Source organism: Dermacentor albipictus, chromosome 3 (assembly GCF_038994185.2).
Source record: "Dermacentor albipictus isolate Rhodes 1998 colony chromosome 3, USDA_Dalb.pri_finalv2, whole genome shotgun sequence".
Taxonomy (NCBI): domain Eukaryota; kingdom Metazoa; phylum Arthropoda; class Arachnida; order Ixodida; family Ixodidae; genus Dermacentor; species Dermacentor albipictus.
The window spans coordinates 30,694,442-30,718,427 of record NC_091823.1 but is presented as its reverse complement, the minus strand read 5'-3'; the positions used below and the strand labels follow the sequence as shown (position 1 = coordinate 30,718,427).

Below are 23,986 nucleotides of genomic sequence, written 5' to 3'. Positions count from 1 at the left end.
CAATAATTTCTGTATCTTACCTAAAAAGAACAAAAATAAATAAATATACCAAATGAGATAAGTGAACAAATACAAGAGAGCAATACCATTAATATTATAATGCATACAAGAGTCACAAATGAAGTTTGTGATGGCATATTGCACGCATTCCTGGTGCATGTTCCCTAGTTAATATATATATATACATACATATATATATATATATATATATATATATATATATATATATATATATATATATATATATATATATATATATATATATATATATATATATATATATATATATATATATATTCGCGCCATTTTGCTTACTTGTAAGTATGTGAATTAATGGGCTCAAGAAAGCAAAGAAGAACCCTGGTCCGCAAGGCGGCTAGCTCTTGGAGGCTGCTGTGCAGGTGAGGGGCAAGCAAACAAATAGGGTCTCTGTTAGCTTTCTCGTCAACAGCAAACGTGCCCCGGTAATATGGGTGTGCAATGATTATACTTCCGATGAAAAATGTAGATGAAAAACGTCCGATGAAAAATTACACAGAAATTGTGGCACCGAAGTGACCTAGGACATCTCCAAGGACTGTGCGAATGTTCACACGCCTGTGTATTCTTCAAGCTGAGAAGCGTCTAGTCTTGCTGCAGTAAGCCACAAGGGTACGCACACACGCGGCGCTCCTCGTTCTATTAGAACTATAGGGGAATGTGGCTCATAGGCGGGGAACCAGAGCGCAAGACACGCCCTAAGTCGAAGATCGAATGCATCATGGATGTATATCAGGTAATTCATTATAGTATGTGTGCCCCTCTGATTGCATGCCCCATCGACTTCTCTGCAATATTGCACGGATAGACCCTGCAGCTGCTAAACGCTCAGTACTGTAAACGCTGTTTAAGCTTTCCATCATTAAAAAACAAAAACAACAAGATATCTACTATTTTATACACTTGTGAAGTAACAGAATCCTGATTTGATTGATATATCCGCACTGAATTAGATATATTAGATATATAGAATTACATATGTAGAATGAGATATATAGAATTGATATATCCGCACTGGATTTAGAAGATGAAAAAAGAACGGCACTCTTGTTCATACGTAAGGTATTCGTGAAAGCACTCATACTATATATACTGAATATCCCATGCGGAATCAAATGTGTGGCGTAAACGTAAATGCTTACGTTTTATTGATAAAGGGGTGAACTGAGTAAAATGCTAAATAAAACTTTATAGCACTCCACCTTGGGGTGCGCCATGGGTCTGTCTGTCTGAACATTTCCAATGCCACTTTGAACGTTCCATTCATTCTCTTTCGTAATCCTGCTTTGTTGATATGTTCTCATTCCGTGTTCTTATATATTTTACTACTAGTTCTCGTCTGGTGGCCTGGCATTAAATGTACCATTCGCGTGTTTCAAGCTACTTCGCGACTGCGCACTGGGGGGGTTGGGGGGGTGGGGGGGGGTGGAGGTGGTGAAAAACATATTTAAAGAAAGGGAAGGGTATAGGGCCTTGGTGTTCACGGGATAAAATTTCAACTTTTTATATACTGCGCCGCATTACTGAACTAGAACTCTCACATCCATTAACTGCAAAGGGCATAGCTATACAATATATCGTCGTCATCGTCGTCGTCGTCGTCGTCGTCGTCATCATCATCATCAGCAGCAGCAGCAGCAGCGTCGTCGTCGTCGCCATCATCATCATCATCATCATCATCATCATCATCATCATCGTATGTATAGCCTAGGTTACCGTATACGTGCGGCCTCCGCACAGCATGCACTTCTTCTCTGTTCAAGGTTGAGAGAAGTGTCGCAAAAGCCCAAGACGCGCTTCCGCAGCGCAAGTTCGAGGCCCTGTTTGAGTTTTGACACTCGCAGGACGTTTTATCGTTCATCTAAAGTCGAGATAACGCGTGATCCGGGCACCGCTTCTTCTCCGCGTGGCGGCAAGGGCCCCCGGCTTGCCACTGCAGCCTGCACGGCGTCGCTGGCACCGAGGCACCCTCTCGACCTGCCGCGGCGCATGCAGGCTGCGGCCGATAGCGGACCGGCGACATCAAAAGACGCCACTTGACCGCCGCCGCTTTGTATCTGGCTTCGCGTCGTTCTTCCGCCCGCCGTGTGTCCAGGAGGCAGGCACTTGCAGCACTGATCGTCACAGCGAAGTTAGCGCACTCCGTAATGACGCTGGCAGCCCAGGCGTCCTTCTGCAACAGTCCTCTTAAGTTCTTTGATTTCCTTCCTGTAAGGAAAGAGGCAGTGCAACATATATATCAGTGACGCATGGAATCACAGGATCTGGCACAGAAATAGTTCAAGGAATAGAATTACGCAGGAAAAGTAAAAGGACATTATGGACGTTTCGGCCGCGGAAGCTATATATATCGCGAGATCGAATCCCGGGGTTCGATCTCGTGCTCAGCAGCCTAACACCATAGCCACTGAGCAACCACGGCGGGTGATGTTCCACATCCACTGCCATGGTGGCCGCATTTCGATGGGGGCGAAATGCGAAAACACCCGTGTACTTAGATTACGTAGTCCTCCGCTACGGCGTGCCTCATAATCAGAAAGTGGTTTTGGCACGTAAAACCCCATAATTTAATTTAACGTGGAACATCCTATCCACCGCAGGCGTCACGTAGTACATGAACTTATTGGGGTGAAGGCAAGTGGTCAATAAACCCACACACATGTTACCTGAAGGCATCAGAGCTGCTGGATTTGAGACCCTTACTATATGTAATGAACGAGAAGAAAGGAAGCCGAGGCCCCGATTGTTATTAGTCGAATCATATATATATATATATATATATATATATATATATATATATATATATATATATATATATATATATATATATATATATATATATATATAATATGATGCCAACAAGCAATGACACCAAGGAGATCATAAGAGAAATTATTTGTAGTTCTTAATAGAATTGCTTTAATTCAATTAAAAACCACAAATAATTTCCAAATTTCTCCTATGCTGTCCGTGTGCCATTGTTCGTCGTCATCATCATCATCATCACCCTTTTTACATGCTGACATCTTATGACTAGACTAATAATAATTGGTACTTCAGTTTCCTTTCTTCTCGTGTATATATATATATATATATATATATATATATATATATATATATATATATATATATATATATATATATATATATATATATATATATATATATATATATATATATATATGCTTCCGGGCAAAAGCAATGCATGCCGCCCTTGCAGTACTGTCAGTGAGACGGATGCGGCTGCTTCGGCAATGTTAGCACAATGTAGACTTACTGATACCTAGCGCGCCTCGACCGCCATGTATACCTTTCTGCTCCAACTTGCACCTTGCGTGACGTATGACGCGTCCTTTTGTTCCCTTCTCCGATAAATAGCTATCTACGAAACACTTGCACGTGACGTCACGGAGGCCATGGATTTAGGAGCCTGTTCACACCTTTTACATAGCTGCTAGAGATAAGCAGCACGTAAGCGTGGAATCGATGAATTCGATGTTTTTCCTGTGCCGCAGTTTCGTATAGCATGTCGTCTGCAACGACGGCTCTTCCAGACGTTTATACACTGCGACGATAGCTTCAGCATAGTAAAAAATGAGCGTTGGTAAGAAATTGTCACAAAACGGAAGAGTTGCAGAAGAAGAAAACGACGATCCTAAGCATCGTCATTGCAGTGGACTAGCCGGGCGGCGCGGGATATTACTAATGCTGAAGTAACATAAAAGAAGGATCAATATATGTTTTTTTAAGTATCGGTATATATGCAGAAAAAAAATTCTGTTTTTATTGCCAATTTCGCTCTTAAACCACAGAAGCATAACGCAGCACTGACTGTTTTGTCAAGATCAAGTACCTACGAGAATTTTTCAGCATATCTACCCCTTCTGTAAAACCTTTGAGGTATTGGGAAAGAAAGGGAGCAAAAAAGCATAATTACGCTCCATCTGCCCTGGCAGCTGATGCGACTCCAGGCCGTGCCACATCAGTACAACGTGTGGGCGTCCGTGGAACGCGTTATTTCTTATTAAGAGAGAGAGAGATTAGTGTACTTATTTGCGAAACGACCCCCCTGCTTGACCCGCGTTCCCCCAACTCGCACCGCGTAACAAACTCACGCGAGACAGTTGACATCGCTGCGCAACGAAAGGCAATCAGCAGCAGACACGTGACCCCTTTTTTTCTTCGGCGTCATGTATGATTGGCGTCGCGAGTCGCCACCGCTGCCGTTGCTCGGCCACGCGCGCGCCACGCCTGACGTCAGCTGCGGCGCGCATAAAATATGGCCACCAGGGGGGCGGGGCTCGCACGCAGCCGCGCGGCCCCCATCGGGCCGCTCGTAAATCCTCGCGCTCCGCAAACACCTACTCGCCCCCCCCCCACCCTCCCACCCCCTTGCGTTGCCTTCCCCCCCCCCTCCCCACCGTTCTTTTTCAGCGCGCGCTCTCGTTCTTTTGACGGAGCCGCGTCCCTTTGACTCGCTGCTGCGCCGCGCTGGTCGCGGCCGTCCAAATAGGCGGCAATGTAAACGGAAGCAAAACGTCGTCCGAGTGCGGCGACAAAATGCGCCGCCTTGTCGCGCGAAAGTTGCCCCCTATCGGCTTGTCCGGGTCAACGTTCCTGTGGCTTCAACCCGCCGTTTTCGGCCACCTTGTCGTCTCTGTCGCCCTGTAAACTCCTCTATTGCGTCCGTGTTCTTCGCGACGAACCCGAACGAACACTACCCAACGGATTACTTACCTTCATTAGGTCCTGTCTTATATGCCGGTGCGACACGTGCACTTCGAAGGCCCTCGAACCAGTGATACCGCCTTTTCTTTCTTTTTTTCTTGAGTGATGGAGCCTTTGCCGATAGTCGTTCGACTCAATGGCGAACTGGGTTGCTGCAACGCGGGTACATTCCACGGCCATCGAGTCAGAAGTCAATCGAGTCGACCGAGTTTCGTGGAACTCCCTCGAAATCTCGACGCACCTTCTCGTAGTTTTCGGGCCAACACGAAAAAGAAATGTCTTCCACCAAAACATTCTCTATTACATATCAGCACCCATAGTTAAAAATAATGTATGTATGCGCCGATAATGTAACGAATTATCAACTCGGCTCTCTTTTTTTTTTTCGCCCTTTTCTGCCGTTTCTTCGTATAGCTTTGGTTTAATGGCGACCATCGCGCGACTCGTTCGTAGTCTGAAATAAGTGAAGCTCACAACAGCCGTAGAACCCCCCCCTCCCCCCCCCCCATTCTCTTCCCGTTGTTTGAAAGCAAATTTCTTCGCACGGACGAGTTCAAAAGAGGCTGTTCGTCACTTGGCAAACCTCGCTCGCCATATGCATGCTATAGCTGTATAGCCCTCGCTTTTTTTTTTTACCCGCCGTGGTTGCTCAGTGGCTATGGTGTTAGGCTGCTGAGCACGAGGTCGCGGGATCGAATCCCGGCCACGGCGGCCGCATTTCGATGGAAGGGAAATGCGAAAACACCCGTGTACTTAAATTTAGGTGCACGTTAAAGAACCCCAGGTGGTCGAAATTTCCGGAGTTCCCCCACTACGGCGTGCCTCATAATCAGAAAGTGGTTTCGGCACGCAAAACCCCATAATTTAATATTTTTTTCAGCTCTCGCTTTCGACCGCGCCCGCAGTGCATTATACTTCCGGTGCCCGGAAACCGCGCGTTAGACCCGAGTCGGGCGAACGGGTTGGCCCGCTGTTTGCGCGCCGCCGCCGCGGCGGCGACGACGGCCCTCTTCCGGCCGATAGCGTTGCGCCCGCTTATCGGGCCCCCCCTCGCCTCTTCCTCCTCCCGCTGCGCGGCGGGCTAATCCGCGGGATAATCTCCTCTGCCGCCGCAACGACCGCGCCCACGCGTATGTGGCCGCCCGCGGGCCGCGCGTATACCGGTCGGTCCACGCGTCCTCTTCGAGCGCGCAGCTGCCCGACCGGCCGAAACCTGTTGAAAACAAGACAACGTATAAGAGGAGATAAAATGTCGTCTGTTTAACCGAACGTGTTATGCGGGAATACGCAAGGGGGAGAAAGGCGCAAATGGCATTCATTCGTGCAAGAATAAATAAAGAAGGAAACAGTATACAGTGATGACGAGGCAAGCGAGGTTTAGTGTCGCGCTTGAACACCTCGAACCGTGGTCGAACTGTTCGCGGGTGCGACATCTTGGCGCCGTGTATAGCGGGCAAGGCAACTGCTGCTGCGCCGAAGGAACAGTGCCCGTATATGTGGCTGCTATAAATGTCATTAAACACAAGAGGCTGGGCGTGGTGAGAAGCGCGGCCAGTGTCGTTGCAGGCGTCGCATTTCAATGGTGCACGAGATGAGACGGATAGGGAAACCGCCGCCCAATTATAATCCATCTGACTTGCAGCGCTGCCGAAGGTACGGAGGTGTACACAGGCACTGTCCTTATGCAGTGGAATAAAGTCCCGCGTTTAACTGTCTGATTGGAGGTGGGAATAGAGAGGTTTATTTTTTCCTTGTTATCGCTGCAACGTGACATACGTTACAGCGATACGTGACGCGTCAGGCCCTTTGCGCATGCACGTCGCATACCACGAATTACTCTGGCGATTCTACCACCGGTAACCGTAACAGCTACCCTAACCATGGTTACGCCTATGGCAACAGACTGCCCGCTTCGATCAGAATTCGTGCTTGTTGCTCTCCGCCCTGTCAGCAAGAAATGAGTGACAAAATCCGTCGTCGCCTAGTTACATCTGACGCTGGGCAAAGCGTCAGGTATGCTTCGCAGTTATTTTTGAGATAAGCAGTATGTTTTGGCGCGGCTAGGCATACGGACTCGGCACCGAGCCGTAAAGTTGGTTTGATTTCCACTTAGCAGATAGCGCAACAGCATTGGCACTGGTGATGCGTTGGCGATATGCGGAACGTTGTAAAGGCCTTATTGTTCATTGCATCATTAATTTACTACTTCGCTCTAGTATGGTACGTAATGACAGTGGTGAGCAAACAATAAGCCGCCGCGCAAGCATCGCGGCTTGGTTGAACATATAAAGGGGGCATTCGCCTTTACTGCTGGCTAAAGGAGACTGTAAGGAGCTGCTGCGAAAGCGTACATATAAAACGAAGCCTCGATTTCCCGTGAGCGCAGCTTATGGTTGCAACGCCAAACATTTGTTGCGTCAGTGCAGGCAATTTCTAAAAAATTCTGTAAAACTTAAACCTGATTACCAGTTATAACATGAGGTGTGCACCAATGGCTATACTTAACGGTCTTCTAGCTGTCTTTACGGACTTTTACGTTGCAAAGCTGCACTTTGGCTTTCGTAAACGCTTTAGAGGAAGCCCTCAAGTAATTTGGTCACCTGAAATGCTTCGATCGCTTACACAGTTTATCTCTAGACAGCTTGTAGAAATGTATACAGACATCTTATCGTGATTTTTATAAATTGTCTTATATATTTCAGAGACTTCAATTTATTTCTCTACTAGAATCACTTTTTTTCCCTCTGATAGCCTCCCTTCAAGAACCCGCACGAGAGTCTATTGAACACAATAGACCAAAGGAAATAGTCAAAAGAAACTTGCTTTTATACATACCGAAACACACAGGTATATAAGAAGGCGAAGTGGTTGGTCTGCAGTGAGCTTAGAGAACACCTGTTGATTGTACAAATTAGCTTTATGAGGGAAGTTTCTCTAAACGTTATATGTAAACGAGTGATTCTGCATTCCAAACCTCCAGAACGCCATCGGGGATCGGACTCGCGACCTAGCTTTTGAAAGTATACGTGACTTCCGACTCAACAGAAAAGGGAGCGGCCTAGCCGCCATTTATCTTTTGACAGTACGCAAAATATCAACACCGGTATAACGGCTAGTAGAAATAAACACCGGACGTTAGAGTAAATAAGCGCTCTCTTACTTGAAAAGATAAATGAAAAAAGGAAGAAACGTACAAGTTGTGTTTCCAGAAAACACAGACAGGCTGGCGCCGAGAAATCCTTGTCCCTTGGCAAATCGATGAGTTTGTGCGCAGTCCGCTCGCAATCTACCCACCCTATCTCCCCATCGCGCCTCCTTAATTAGCTGGAAACACGGACGATAAAACAGAAGAGGCGCCACGGATCCCTATCTGCAGACACGGGCCGAGCATGTCCAGCTGAGCCATATCTGATAAGAAGCGCGACACCTCTGCAAAAATAAGGCTATGTCATTTCCTCTTTTCAACAAACAGCCAATAAGAAAGAAAGAAAGAAAGAAAGAAAGAAAGAAAGAAAGAAAGAAAGAAAGAGAAAAAGAAAGAAAGAAAGAACGAAAGAAAGAAAGAAAGAAAGAAAGAAAGAAAGAAAGAAAGAAAGAAAGAAAGGAAGAAAGAAAGAAAGAAAGAAAGAAAGCAAGAAAGCCGCGACGTGGCGCGCAGAGTCGTTCAGAAAGCACTTGGCTTTCAGCACATGTTCTGTGTGTGTGTGCGCGTGTGTGTATATATATATATATATATATATATATATATATATATATATATATATATATATATATATATATATATATATATATATATATATATCTGGGAAAACCCCTCATGCCATCTCTGGCAGTTGAGATTTCCAATGACATCATGAGTCCGACGAAGGCTTTGATGGTGTGACCCGCTTCCATTACGTATACGCACCTCATCAATTTCTCACAGACACATTATTCAATCCTCTATATGTACCTGTTAAATACCCGCCGTGGTTGCTCAGTGGCTATGGTGTTGGGCTGCTGAGCACGAGGTCGCGGGATCGTAACCCGGCCACGGCGGCCGCATTTCGATGGGGGCGAAATGCGAAAACACCCGTGTACTTAGATTTAGGTGCACGTTAAAGAACCCCAGGTGGTCAAAATTTCCGGTGGTGGTGGTGGTGATAAACTTTATTGAAAAGGGGAAGGGTAAAGAGGGACGTGGCTGAGCGTTAGGGCTCAAGTAAGGCCCTGGGCCTGCTGAGTCCCCCACTACGGCGTGCCTCATAATCAGAAAATGGTTTTGGCACGTAAAACCCCATATATTATTATATTACCTGTTAAATTGAATCACAACATCCGACTTTCCCAACGTTGTCTGTATCATCGAGACAATCAACATGGCCGATCGGGATCGCGTTTCAACGCGTGAATTCACTGAGCGCAAGTCGTGCTCACTGGGACCACTTCTCCTTGTTCTTTTGACCCGATGGCTTTGGCGTTCAGCTGCTGAGCACGGGGTCAAGGGTTCGATTTATTCTGATGCGGGAGGAATAAAAAAAACAAGGAACGCTCGTGTACTGAACTTTGGGTGCGCGCTAAAGAACCTCATGGGTGGTTAAAATTAATCCACTCTATGGCACCCATCGGAGTCAATTGAGCAGCTGCAGGGCGTTAAACTTCACAACTTAAAATTATCCATGGCTTTCGGCTTGCATAAGCGCATAGAAGCCGATTCGCGTGCATGTGCATTGAGCAGTCAAGTCCATTCCATTTTTGTCTTCAGCCTGCTCGGCGCTGACAGCTTTTAGCGTATAGTCTCTGCTATTTTTCTCCAACCATTTCGTATTCGGTTTGCCGGGCAGTGCGGGTTCGTATCCCTGCTGCTGTTCGCTTAGCTTCGCGCAGCAGCTTGCAGGCGAGCAGCCATGCATGCAGTATATACCGCTTTCTGCCGCGAGCCGCCCCTCTGCATGTGCGGTGTCACGTGACGCTTACGTGGCGTCACCTTTTCTCCTTCCATATGCGCTGTGCCACGGCCGCCGAATCCACGGAAATGACCGAGCGGATGCAGCCGCCCGATGTGCCCTCAACGGCGTCTGTGTTGCCATCCCGTTTTCGGGAGTGGACGAAGCGGGTAAGCTTCGCGCGCTTTGGCGCGAACCTGAAGTTTCTGGCATTCGACTGATTGCACAAACTTGTGTCTTCATCTCTTGCCGTATACACATCTGCAGCTGAGCTTTCTCTCTGACCTATAGTACACGGGGTGAACTGATCTCTTCCGCGTCATCTCTACAGCTTGTTAGGGTGACATCTGAGGACGCATTATACTTCTTTCTCGTTGGAATTACCGATCGCCTTCTGCGTGCCGTTTGCTGTTGAAGCGAAATTGCCACACAACTGCTCTGGGCGTTCTGTCGTCCTGGTGCATGCCAAGTACACTGCTCTCCGCAACACTGATATCTCCAGTGGACTTTCTCTTCTTTTCATCTTTCCGTCCCCCTTTCCCTTTCCCCAGTGTAGGGTAGCCAACCGGGCTCAGTCCTGGTTAACCTCCCTACCTTTCTTTTATCATTTTCTCTCTCTCTCTCCGCAACACTATGTTATGCAGACTGGCCGGACAACTGTCCACATTTAGAAGAGAGCGACACTGATCTCGACCGAGTGTAAGGGAATGCTCGAATGGTCGAATGGATGTGATCGTCTTCGTGACCTCTACCATGGACAAAGCTTGAGGGTGGTTTTGATACGTCCGTCTACCCGTCCATTCCTTTACGCCGTTGCTTCCTGATCTTCGGGTTCATCCTCGTCATACTTCGAAAAAGAAATGAACCAGCGCCACTGGGGAGCGGACTCGGTCCCCTCCGGCAGTGAGTATAGTTTTGGGCCGGTCGCGATATAGCAACTGAGTTAGCGCACAGTTTCGGCGCTTGACGATTTGAGCGTGGTTTCGTGCTCCATGTAGACTCTGAGACTGGCGGCATCCGTGCACGTGTTTCGGGGGCCCAAGCCGCAGGTAATATAGTCGTTGAGGGCGAAGACGTTGTGCGCATTGTAAAGAAGTTGTTCTTTAGAAGATGGCGGTTGCACGCTGTGTACACGTGTATTTCACTCAACGGACATGATTTACTACGCATCTGCGTAGAAGCCGCTAAGTGTAGAAGAAGAATTATTTTAATGATTGGAAAATGTAGAGAGGTCGGCCGGATAATGGAGCATCTGGCCTGCTACTCTACGTAAGGGAGGGGGAAGAGGGGAAGAAAAGGGGTCACAATGATGGATGATAATGGGAGGAACGAGGTGAATGACACATTACACAACTGGTATCACAGGCGTGAGTCCAGGCCCGTGTCACCTAGGAAACGTGAAAGTGCACGCATAGTCTCTGTCGTCTGCCAACTCTGTGGCCACGCGCCTAGCAAGAGGTCCTCCGACAGTGGTCCATTGTGGAAATGTCTCAATGTATCTGCCAATGTCAGTCTTTCTCGCGCATACTCAGGGCACACCACGAGCACATGTTCTATAGTCTCTACAGCGCCACACACTGAACAGTCCGGGGAGTCTGTCCGTCCAATAATGTGCAAATATTTGCGCGTGAAGGCGACGCCTAATCGCAGTCTGTGTATCAGGCATGTATGAGGGCGTGGAATTCCACGCAGAATAGGAAATTTCATATCGGGATCCAAGCTTTTAAAGGGGACGTGACGAGCGTCTGGCTGGGCCCAGTATGTTCTCGTCGCACTCCTCATTACTTCCGACAGGAGGCATGTGATATCCGGTCTGGAGAATGGCACTACAGTTCGCATGCCATTGCTGAGGGCGCGCCTTGCTGCAGCATCGGCCATCTCATTACCGTTGAGCCCACAGTGTCCCGGTATCCATTGGAACACTATGCGGTGGTGTTTTTCTTGAGCGTATGAAAGTAGCTCGGTGATCTGCAGGGCCAGAACCTGATATGCGGTGTGGCGCAGGAAGCATCCCAAAATTTGCAGCGCGGGTTTTGAGTGTAGATGAAAAATAAAATGGATATGACCCGACTACGTGAACTATCAGTACGCATTGGGCAACCCCTATAGTCACACGAGAGTATCTATAGATCCTGTGCTTCAGTGTTCCGTGCTGCACGGTATACAGTCTTCGCGAGCTCTCTATTATAGAGCACTGTTGGGGCACGAAATCATAGCAAGGATGATACATAGCGCCGCGTCTCCTACATCCATTCTCCATATATATGTTTTTCCGTTGTATAAAGTTCAGATACGCCAGCGCGCTGTCTTTATTATGTACTTTGTTTACTGTGAAGAACACTTATGAGGAATAAGGTGAACGCGTCTGTTTGTTGGCAAGAATCGCTTACGCGGATCTCACACCACCTAAAATAAAAACATTGCGCGGTATAGTATGGGAAACTGAACCGGGACCCACGAGTCTTCAATCCGAGCGCCCTTACCACAACTCCACATTTGCCTTCTGCTGCGAAAAACCGTTGCAGACGTGGAAACGGGTTGAGGGTGTCCTTCTCCGGCCGAGCAGGTTCCCCAGGCTGCGCAGAACAATGCGCAGTGAGAAGAAAATGGCTTTGACACAACGGGTATGAGGTCAAAGATGAGTATTACAAAAAGCTTCGCGACGAGCGTCGCTATCGGTCCAGTTGTGCCGTTATAGAAAAAAAAAAAAGAAAGAAAGGAAAAGACGCTGGTTATAGTACCAGAGGACGGGGAGCCGAATCCGGGACATTTGCATCGGCTTACCGAGGCCGGAAAGGCTGAAGCTAGAAAAGCAGCAACCCGTGAGCGGGTGCGTGCTCTTCAAAAACGACAGACAGAAGATAATGTGGTAGATAGACAGAAAGAAGAAAGAAAGAGAGAAAGAAATAAATAACTAAGTGGACTGGGAAAGAGTAAGAGCCGCGAGGAAACGCCTCCTCGGTTCTTTACGTCATTTCCTCTCTTCTTTCTCTTTTTCTTCTTCTTTATTTTGGTATACAGTTTACCATAATAAAACATTCGCAGGCTTAACATGAGTCGGCTGCCACAAGACAACGGTACTTGGAAATCGCTGAGATATCTTCGTCCTTCAGTAGACATAACAATTGATTATTATTATTTAATTATTATTTTTTTACTGCTTGGATTCGAGGTATTGTACTTGCTCGAAGAACCAATGACGGGCAGCGCATTTTTTTTTTTTGACGAGCTTCTTCCGCACTGGAAACATAGCGCTTAAGCAATGCGGTCACTGAAAGAAAGACAGACATGGATGATGCACTGTCTTTGTGTGCCAAAAGTATGGCCAAAAACTAGGCCAAAAGTATGTTCTCGTGAACTCCCTTGACACTGCCCTACCTTACTCCTTGCTCACTCTTGTGGTATTGAGCAGCTTCGGTATTGTGTTGCCACCCTTCCTTGGACCGACCAACCTCGTTTCCTCTTGTCACCACGGTCACCGATCGTTGTTGCCCATTTCGCCGTTATTAGATCTACCCCGTCCCTCGTCCACGCCCACAAACCATATAAGCATTTCCATCACAGCCTTTACCCAACTTTTGTTGTTTTCGCTGTCCCTATGGGACGCTGCAAATGTGGTCTTGGGTGCAAAGTTCAATTCCCACTGCGTCCGCTCGGTGATTGGTATTGGTGCTCGACTGTACAGCTCCTGCGCAAGGTGTTTTCGCGCACCGTTGCAGCCAGTAAACCTGCACGCCGCGCTCCTCTCTCGTATTTGCGCTCTTCCCCTCAGCTACCTAAACAACTAGCTTTCCTTTCGCATCTGACATCCAAACCTGCGCGCCTTTTTTTGAACACTTTCTCAAAAACTGTTGACCGAAAGGTGGCTTCTCCACAATAAACAATTTTGTGTGGAGAAGCCTACTTTTACGCCATTCCCTTCGTCTTGTTAGTCGTTCATTCACACTCGTGGTATATATATGCGTATACACTTTAGGACATGAAGGGGCGATGTATGAAATAAATCTCACGAACAAAACACAGGCACACACGCACGCGCAGTCAAACAAAATACTTGATTTCTTAATTAATCTTGAGAACGCACTTGAATAAGCAAAATCTTAAAAGCAGCGCAATATGAACATAAAACACCATACAAGCGGTACTTATGCAAAACGTTACTGCAATATAAGTTAATACGTGTTTGAAGAAGGCAGAGTCGGCAATGCCGGTGCGTGAAAATCCAGGTAGTTTGGTGATTATCGATTTTATTAAAAATGAGTCCACATGGGTTTTTGTGTTGCTATGTGGCATGTTGACCCCATAAGGTGGTGATATTTACAAGACGGTATACGTGGTGCTAGCCGAATAAAGAGAGACGAGATAGAACGATTATGAAATTTATTACGAAAGCAAGAAAAATAAATTGTTATGCGTGTTGTTATGAATTCGATATTTAGAGCCGCTTTTGTTTATGTAATGGTGGCCGTTCTTCGGTAATTAGCAAAACAGAATCATACATGACGTTTCTGCGCAGTCTCATATTTATTCACTAGGGCAGTCTAATATGAGTACGACACCGATGAGTGCATTCTAATTGCAAAACTTTTAAGTGACTTGAAGCCGGCGAACTTAGTGACGGCGCTGAAGCTTTTTAATTTAATCGAATATATCTTGAGTTGCTGTTCGGTTTGGACCGTGTGAAATGAGAGGAAGAAATGGAGTTGTGCAGGCTATGTGATGCGTATATGACAGATAAGCGGCGGTCTGTTGTAAAGTACAGCAGGATGGGTTTAAGAAAAGGGCAATACAGTTGAGGGCGACAGAGGGCTAGATGAAGTGATGATATTAGGAAATTTGCTGGCGTAGTTGGGTCGGGATAACTGTAGGTTGCCTGGGAGAAGTCCTTCGAGCCCTGCAGTAAACTTTCTGATGATGAAAATAATGTTGAATTGGTGATAGCATATCGACGTTCAATTTCTTCAGCAATAATGGTTGTATAGCATCGTGCTTTCTCTCTTTCCTCTACGCAGGCAAAACCCGGACCAAGGACAAGTACCGCGTCGTGTACAGCGACCACCAGCGGCTGGAGCTGGAGAAGGAGTTCCACTACAGTCGGTACATCACCATTCGGCGCAAGGCGGAGCTAGCGGCAATGCTGGGCCTAAGCGAGCGGCAGGTCAAGATCTGGTTCCAGAACCGGCGCGCCAAGGATCGCAAGCAGGCCAAGAAACAGGAGGAGATGCTGCACCGAGAGCTGGTCAAGGCAGAGCCCGTTCCTACCGCCACGCTGCCGCCTTTCTCGGCGGCGGCGGCGCCCACCGACGGCTACTCATAGTACATGCACGCCGTGGACACACCCTCCCTCTCTGCCGCGGGCGGCCCTCGCCAGCGTATAGTTTCGTACGAAGACCGCTAGGGGAGAAATCTGGCGCTGGTGTACGTGCGGGGCACCGACGTTACAACGAACTATTCTAGTTCAGTGTACCGACGTCGCGTTTCATAGCAGCCTGCACGGGGATTAATGATGGGAATAAGCAGACGGTACGTGGATTTTCCTCGTCATTCACCATAGGCCATGGAAAGGGAGTTGCTGAGGGAAGATAACGATCTCGAAACAAGAATGAGCACAGACTCGGCGTAGTCGAAAGCAAATTTGCTGCTATGCAGACGACAGAGCCCGTGTATCGGCTGGTGTGTTCATCACGGCCTTTCGCTTCAGATAGTAAGTTCAACTCGGTAGGATGAAAAGCCAAAATTAGTAGGTGCGTAGTTTCATTGTGCATGCAAGCATTCTGAGGCTGATTTAGCGCGCACTCTCGGTGAAGCCAAGCCAAAAGAAAGAAAATTGATGCGCCTGCCTACGGTTACCATAACGAGTGAACGACTGCATGACCAGACTGCTTTCAAGTAATCTTTGTACGGAACTATACGTTTCTCCACGGACGCGCAGGCCAACGGGGCTCATCGTGCAATGGACAATGCGTGCGCCTTCGAGATGGCGCCGTGGTGGAGAACAGGACTCTTATTCTGTGCATGGACACGTGGTGCCACGGACTACGAATTACAGCGTGTTTATACGGACCACTTTATGGGCACGCGATGACTTGTGTGGCGACCTCTGAGCACTGTTCTTTGCATGGGGCAGCGGACAGCCGACAGTGCGCGAACGTGCGCCTCACGACGAGGCAGTGCTGTGCGCAGTTCCATCGGGTAATAACGTTTTTGTTTTCAGTGTTTGTGAAACTAAATGCAGTTTGCGCTCATTACTTTTTTCTCTGTGTCTGATGTAAAAAAAAAAAAAAGGAGGAGTGCTCTGACTCACTGCGCACAAAGCAGACCAGACCTCAACCAAGGCTTGCGTTGAGTGAAGGTAAGGAAAAACGGCACCGAGGAAAGTGGCAGAGCATGGAAACTAGCTGGATGGGCTAGTTGGTACAGTTGCCTCAGATGGTACATTCCCGTGCATGTGTTGGCGTCTGTGACTTTGAAAGCTAGCTGCTACACACTGTGCGGCTCGTGCAGTCAGATAATAATACGCACAGAGCCCACGGTCCAACATGTCCTGCTGCTTTGAATATATCGAAAAACAGCGGACGGAAGCGACTCATCATACACAAGTAGTATCAGCAACAATGCACATGCATCTATGCAGGAAATCTACGCGGATTCTTTTGCATGCAGGGCCGATTGCGCGTGCCCGAACTTTGTTTCGCTACTTGTTAATCCTCACAATAACTATATCGCACACAACATGCGATCCGACACCTGCGGGAATCCACAAATCGTGCCGCGAATGGATTGTGTCTAACCCTCGCAGTCAAACAGCTGCTCCGCCGGAACGGTCCTTCCGCGCAAACCCTTACCCAAAGTCTGTATAAAATGAGACCACACGGGCTCGATACGACCACGCGCGGCTTACTTAATTCCCGACCGCTGTCGGTGTGCGTTCGGTTGGAGGGGGGAAAAAAATGTGGGGAGGACCAGATTTTACGACTGTTTGCCGGCAAGCAGGGTCGCGCCACTCGCGAGCCCGCTGTTTGCTCCTGCTGGCTGGCGCGGTCGGCCGGTCGGTCGGTCGGTGCAGCTAGCAACCGTAGCAGATCGGGGGGGGGGGGGGGGGGGTATGAAAAGTGGCTAAAGTGTGCACGCCGCCACCGCCGCCAGTATTGCGCGTCGCCGCAACGGCGCTGGCGCTGGCGTTGGCGGCCGGCAAACTTTCCCCAATCTGCTCGGTCGTAAACGGGAGCGCGTGGCGCCAAAACGCGCTTTTTCATTAGCCGCCTCGACGTATAGAGAGATGATCCGGCGCGGGGATGTGGGGGAGAAGCCGCGCCGCGGAGCCATCGCAATTGATGCTTCCACCATGATGCCGCACGTATGCGCGCTACTCCGCCGCCGCGCCGTTTCCTCCTTGTTCTCCTCGCAGGGAGGACGGTGGGGGGGGGGGGGGGGGGAGGCGGAGGAGCGATCGTGCGCGCAGGAGGACCGATGGCTCCCGCGAGCCCCGTCCGTCACGGCCGCCAAACGACGGCGGCGCCGGCCCATTGTGCTGCGCCCGCCGCAAATCACGCCCCCCTCCCCGGGGGCCGATCGCGGCAGCGCGCGCGGGACGTCCCAGTCTTCACCTGGCCCGACGCGCCTGATGCGCTTCACTGCAGGGCCGCGGAAGATGGCGTGGAAGACACACCGTCGTCGTTCGCCTGTCTATCCGACTCGCGGTTATCGCGAGGAAGCCCCGCAGTCGTTGTTTGAAAGCGAGGCTTTCTAGGCGAACTCTGCCGGACGTCGCTGATCGTGGCTGTTGCTTGTACTGCTGTCTTGCGCGGTAGCTAACACACAGGAGGTCACTAACAAAACAAATAGGCTTACGTCATATGTATATATATAGCCCCGTCTGTATACTACCTCCACAGATGTGACCATCACCTGCTCTGCTCTTTACGCAACTCTGCTGGGAGACAACAGACGGTAACCTAAATATCCTGATTGCAACAAATACAGAGTGTTTTATTTTAATCTTAACAGATTGCTTTCTTTGATTGTCTGCAGTATTTAGCATGAATATACTCATTAAGTTGGAATACTCGAAGAGGTATACATTATACTTACGCTGAAAATCAATAGGCATAATTGAATTACTTACAAGATTTCACTAATTAACTTTTAACTAATTGCTTTAGCACGCACATATTGAAATACACGAATTGAAGCCAGTCATTTCACAAGGCACATCCACGTGGAACGAATTTTTAACCTCGCACCAGTTTTGAGATGAGCGCAGTGAAACATGCCGTAAAAATGCACTGTTGTTCCACTTGATTTTTTAAACAAACCTCCTTTTATGCGTTGAACCTCAAAAGTTACTAGAACACCACTGAATTCCGTGGCAGAGTTTGGGAACGCCTAGCACGAAATTCATTAAAATTAAATTTAATTATGGGGTTTTACGTGCCAAAACCACTTTCTGGTTATGAGGCACGCCGTAGTGGAGGATTCCTAAAATTTCGATCACCTCGGGTTCTTTAACGTGCACCTAATTCTGAGTACACGGGTGTTTTCCCATTTCGCCTCCATCGAAGTGCGACTGCCGTGGCCGGGATTCGATCCCGCGACCTCGTGCTCAGCAGCCCAACACCATATGTCGAAATTGTTGTCATCCTCAGAATTCGTTCGGAGTGGATATGACTAGCTCAAGAAGTATAAGTGCGCTATACCTGTCACGAATAATTTTTAAAAATCTGCTTTCGATAAAATAAAGGGTCCCGCGTGCGCCGTTAATCGCACACTTCCTTTATTAAGAGGAACATCCTGTGTTCTTTTTTTTTTTTTGCGGGGTCTAGCTCATTTGCTCAGTCGACTTATTGCGCAGTGAACTAGACCGGCCCTGGAGATAGTGGAACAGTAAACGAGGCTTATCGCGGAGATGGTGTAATAAATAAGGAAGGAAAAGCCTACCTCCATTCCACCCTGTGAAAGCGGATGTACAGCGAATCTGGTGCGCAACCAGACCACCAGTACCACCAGCACAACTGACGTTATAGACGACGCTACACGAACAACCACCACCACAAGCGACGTACGTCACACGCGCACGCACGTGTGCGGAAGTGCAGCATGCATGCTCATTCTTTTAGGCGGTCCGCCAAGCGCAGGTGCCTTATTGAACTAAATTAATGTTTCAATGCAAATTAAGTCAGAAAATGCGCAAAGTACGCCTTACGCACAACCTACAGACCTGATAGCATCGGAGCGTAATTCGAATATACGAGAAAACATAATTCTGTTACGCTGAAACTCAAACACCTTTCCCCGACGCCGTCTTTTTTTTTTGGGGGGGGGGGGAGCACGCTACGACAAATTCCGACCAACTAGAGGCTAACAGCTTCGCTGTGTAACTGCGCCGATCCCAGAAGCAATTCAGCCCGCAATCACGTGGGTCGCGGGGAGAGTGTCTCCGCGCTTTGTCGTCTTGCGGGGCAGGTACGTATATAATCGCTATATGCTGCATGCAAAACGCGTTGCAGAAGAAAAATAGTTTTATAACTTTTAGAAATCGTTTAAGGCGCAAAAATATACGACACGGACAACATAATAAAAGACACGGAGAGGCGCACACTCGCAACTGATTTTTATTTTTCCCGATGCTTCACTTATGACATAATAGTTATGCGGAAACCCGCAAGATGGAGCGAAGTAATCAATAAAGGGAAAATCAGACATCCACCCGTTCGTAGCACTTGCTACAAAGGAAACCCATACGGGTTCCTCGAAAGAAAAGCTTCACAGTTGAAGAAAAATTCGTCCTGGTGGATGTCTGATTTTCCCTCTATTAATGCTTCACTTATGTACTCTCAGGCATGCGAACAGGAACATACACCGGTGAGGTCACATGAGGTAGATAGAGATATAAGTGAAGCATCGGGAAAAATACAAATCAGTTGCGAGTGTGCGCCTGTCCGCGTCTTTTATTCTGTTGTCGGTGTCCTATATTTTGAGCCTTAAACCATTTCTAAAAGCAATGTAACAACTACACCGTAAAATAACTTACACCCTAAAAAGTGAAAAAAAGGTGTAAATGTGTCTATAACTCACACCCTTTGGGTGTCCGTTATCTAGATAATACCCTAAGGGTGTGAGTTATTGACACATTTACACCCTTTTTAACTTTTTAGGGTGTAAATTATTTTACAGTGTATAGCCCCGCAGCAGACGTTACTAAAGTAGTTGCATAACGTTCGATAAGGCTTTTCACCGAAGCTTCGCTTCACGTAGATTCCAAAATGCACGTTGGATCTACATAATTGTGTTGTTGTCCTCGTTTGCTTCTGTGCTGTAAACAAGACGCGCACTCACAACAAGCGCCACTCCCCCACGGTGTACTTCTAGTAGCTATCGCTCGCAAGGATCGTGCCACGTGGTTACCACGCGGCTAGCTTCTGCGCTTCCAAACTAAAACATAAACAACAAAAAGGAAGTCGATCGCCTAGTTTGTATACGGTATTAAAGGAAACACATATCAGAGCATGAATTAACTTCTCTCAGTGCCAAGTCTGAAAACATCCAGGTTTGCGACAAATAACAGGCGGAAAACGGCGTCGCTTTTCTATATATATGCATATATATTACGTATGTAAAGGTCGGTGGGCCAATTGACATCGGGGCGGAGACGGGAGGGGGGGGGGGTCGCACAGTAAAACCACAATTGAGGCAGTGCAGGGTGATATGGGTAGGGCCTCTTTGAAGCAACATGGATGCGAAGAAATGGGCGGCTAAGGTGCACAAATATTTGGATTTCCTCAAAAGAGTAGACCTGGATTGAAGGAAGAGGTCAAGAAAGTTGGAAACCAAGTACAGAGAAGTCGAAAGTGGGAATAGAAAACCAGGACTCATCAATAGGAAAACGACAGAAACAGAGACGGTAAATTACAACGGGTGCAACAGGATGGAAACGAAAAGGTCCATGGAGATTTACAAAGACGGCAAGGAAGAAATTAGGAGGGGCAGTTTGTACGGCAATACAAAGGGCAGTCAGTGTCTTGCTGTTTGAAACCTGAGCTGGCTGCCCTGAGCACAATAACATACAGTGACAAATATTCGTAACAGGATAACTGCAGTTCAGAGGCAGAGATAAGTAAAAAGCGCTCTGAGTAATGTTGAGAAAAAAAAATGGAGCCTGGGTCGTTACAGGAACAAGTAACTTTACACTATAACGGCGGATGTTTTATTGAAAAGAAATAATATAAAGTAGATATGGGGAAAATGCTAGACTGCAATAGATGGAGTAAAACCTGATTAACTCGAGCAGGTTAGATTACTATACTTTTCGAAATTCAGTTTCAAACGGTAACCCTTAAAAGTTAGCGATCATCATATTAGACCGGTAGGCTTCGTGCACTTTCATGTAGGCTTCATATTATACTTTATGCACCTTTATAATATATATATATATATATATATATATATATATATATATATATATATATATATATATATATATATATATATATATATAGCTTTTTTAATATTTATATATATAAGAACTTTAAAAGAAGTCCTAGCGGCTTTCCGCTAGCATGATTTGGTTTCACTCAAATTTCGAAGCCGGATTGCACATTTTGGTCCGCATCGTTTAATGAAACATTTTCTGTATAAGTACACGAGCGCTTTTTTAATTTCGCCCCCATTCAAATGTGGACCCCGCGGCCGGGAATTAAATCCAGTCAGTCGAATGGCAATAGATCTGACTGATGACTTCAATTTGCGTAAGGTCAAGACCATCGGCTGGAATTATTCCATAAATACGCATATGAAACCCTCGAAGCGTAAACGGGCCTTTTCATCTTCCTTGATCACTTTGAGGGTCTTTTCTTCAGGCTTTGGTTTCTGAGAAGATGACCTATACAGTCGGGTGGTTACGAGGGTAGAATAAGGATCAAAATGAATTGAACAGAAACCACAGTCAGCCCTTTCCTCCCCACTGTACTATACTGATGAAGACATAAGTATAATCGCATTTCGGAGAGGGAGGGAGTGGGGGGGGGGGAGTAGGGCCCATTAGTGGAATACTGCCTGAAATGTCTGTTAGTATACACGACACGGCCTTGTTAATGCAGCGCCCCCATTGCATGCATGTGAATGCCGGGATGTGGCTTCGAATCGGCATCGTTCTCGGAAAGTCAGGGTATACCTTGAAGGCGCGCTAACACCGTTCCGCCTATTACAATGGTTCATCTAAAACAGCATGAAAAATTGTGTTTCTTTTTCTCGTATAACATAAAACACTTTTTTATTCAATCATGAAGGCTAGTACTGGGATGTACAATGAATTTAAACGTAAGAAGTACCAGCGGGCCGCTAAAGTTGAAAGACAGACGACAATGTGCGCGATCACTATAAGACAGTTTCATCTTCTGTTTTCTTTCTTCTTTTTTCTTCCACGGCTGCTTATGCACTATATATGTAACTTACTTTATTCAAAGATGTAGTGCAGCCACGACCATGTTTTTAGGCCAAGCCACGTTTGAGGCAAATTCTCGCACGCCCATATTTCCCGGCATTCCCATGGCTGGCTGCAGCAACTTTCTGAAACAAATGTTTAAGAATTCTGGCTTACAGTTCCCTGTAATCATGGCGGCTTGGCGAACGTTCGGCAGCTCGCATAGACGGTGGCGCCCCATTTCCCCCTCGGTAATATTGCAAAAAACTTTATGAGCGTAGCTATCGGAGTCACCAACCATCTGAGGCAGCTAAGCGGCAGCACCCAGACCTCATTTCTGGACCCATTCGTTCCTCGTATTATTCCCGTATATATAATATGCTTAGGCACACTATTCGTAACATGTCCGTGCCTCCATGTTGCGGCTGATGATGGTGAGGAGACGGGGTAACAAGGGAGAGCGGGGATCGCAGCCAATACACAAAATTTCTGCTCCCTTTCCTGCAAGAACTAAGCATTAGAAGAATAGAAAGAAAGAAAAGAAAAACAAAACATATTGCATTCTTTCCCGCATGCGTGATCATCCCGTGCTCGTATCCACCGTTCTTCAGAAAGAAAGAAAGAAATACAGAAAGTGGGAAAGAAACCATAAGAATCACATTGGTTCGATGCTTTGGTAATCGCAACTTATCTGTAAGCTTCAACGACAGATGTGAGCACAATTTTGCGGTCTACTCGCCCAAATATGGCAGTGATACGCAACACCTTGCAGGTTTCCGCGCTAGCCGCAACTTAAATGCGAGAGCAGACGACAAGAAAGGGGGTTAACCGAGGGACCCGATATTTATTAGTCATATAATGAGAAGCCAACAAACACTGACACCAAGTACAACATAGGGGAAAGTGCATGTGCTTAATAAATGAAATAAAGTAATGATAAATTAATGGAAATTAAAGTGGATGAAAAAACAACTTGCCGCAGGTGGGAACCGAACCCACAACCTTCGCATGTCGCGTGCGATGCTCTACCAATTGAGCTACCGCGACGGCGCTTCCCCATCCACTTTTCTTGGGTATTTATGTGTACTAGTAGAACCCTAGGAGTATTAGCCAGCGCCCCCACTCACAGACCTTGGCAGGCGGACGTGGAACGTCTTTTTTTGCCGCAGGCGTCACGAGAACGCAGGCGTCACGAGAACGCAGGCGTCACGAATTTCCATTAATTTATCACTACTTTATTTCATTTATTAAGCACATGCACTTTCCCCTATGTTGTACTTGGTGTCAGTGTTTGTTGGCTTCTCATTATATGACTAATATATATATATATATATATATATATATATATATATATATATATATATATATGTGTGTGTGTGTGTGTGTGTGTGTGTGTGTGTGTGTGTGTGTGTGTGTGTGTGTGTGTGTGTGTGTGTGTGTGTGTGTGTGTGTGTGTTATCCAAGGGGCTGTCTCCAATCGGTACTTCGGCCTGCTGCCCTGCCTTGTGCAGCAAGCAGTGAAGAGGTTCTACACTGAATCTGCCGGGCACGGTAGATTCGGTGTAGCACTTCTTTCCTCCTTCCCTTCCAGAAATGTTTTTCGGGAAGGAGGGGCAGGCCGCATACAATCAAAGAAATTTCGGGGGCGGGGTCATGGTGCGTAATGTGCCATTACCTGGCTGCACACCTGCACACAATCTCTTTTGAGTTTCTGAGGATCGACTAGAAGTCCAGGTGAAAACGAAGCGACCTGAAAGAACCGAAAAGAGCGCTAGCCGGGAACACCTACGATTAATACGTTTAAATTTAGCGGGAAATAGCTAACGCTTGACATGTGCTGCCACCCTGTGTATAATATGCACACTTCTTCTCACGA

At 47.1% G+C, this 23,986-nt stretch overlaps 1 protein-coding gene across 3 annotated transcripts in view; it reads left to right on the top strand.

The window, feature by feature from the left end:
* The window catches only part of LOC135909700 (homeobox protein CDX-1-like), a 32,545-nt gene extending 16,605 nt beyond the window's left edge, over positions 1-15,940 (top strand). The window contains exons 2-3 of one of the 3 annotated variants that reach the window (XM_065441738.1): positions 9,800-9,862; positions 14,705-15,940. In XM_065441738.1, coding sequence (XP_065297810.1) covers positions 9,800-9,862; positions 14,705-15,009 — 368 coding nt within the window. In that variant the 3' untranslated portion in view covers positions 15,010-15,940. Of the gene's footprint in view, positions 1-9,799; positions 9,863-14,674 lie in introns of all 3 variants that reach the window. The other 2 variants (XM_065441740.1, XM_065441741.1) reach the window with 2 other exon arrangements.
* The last annotated feature ends 8,046 nt before the right edge of the window (positions 15,941-23,986 follow it).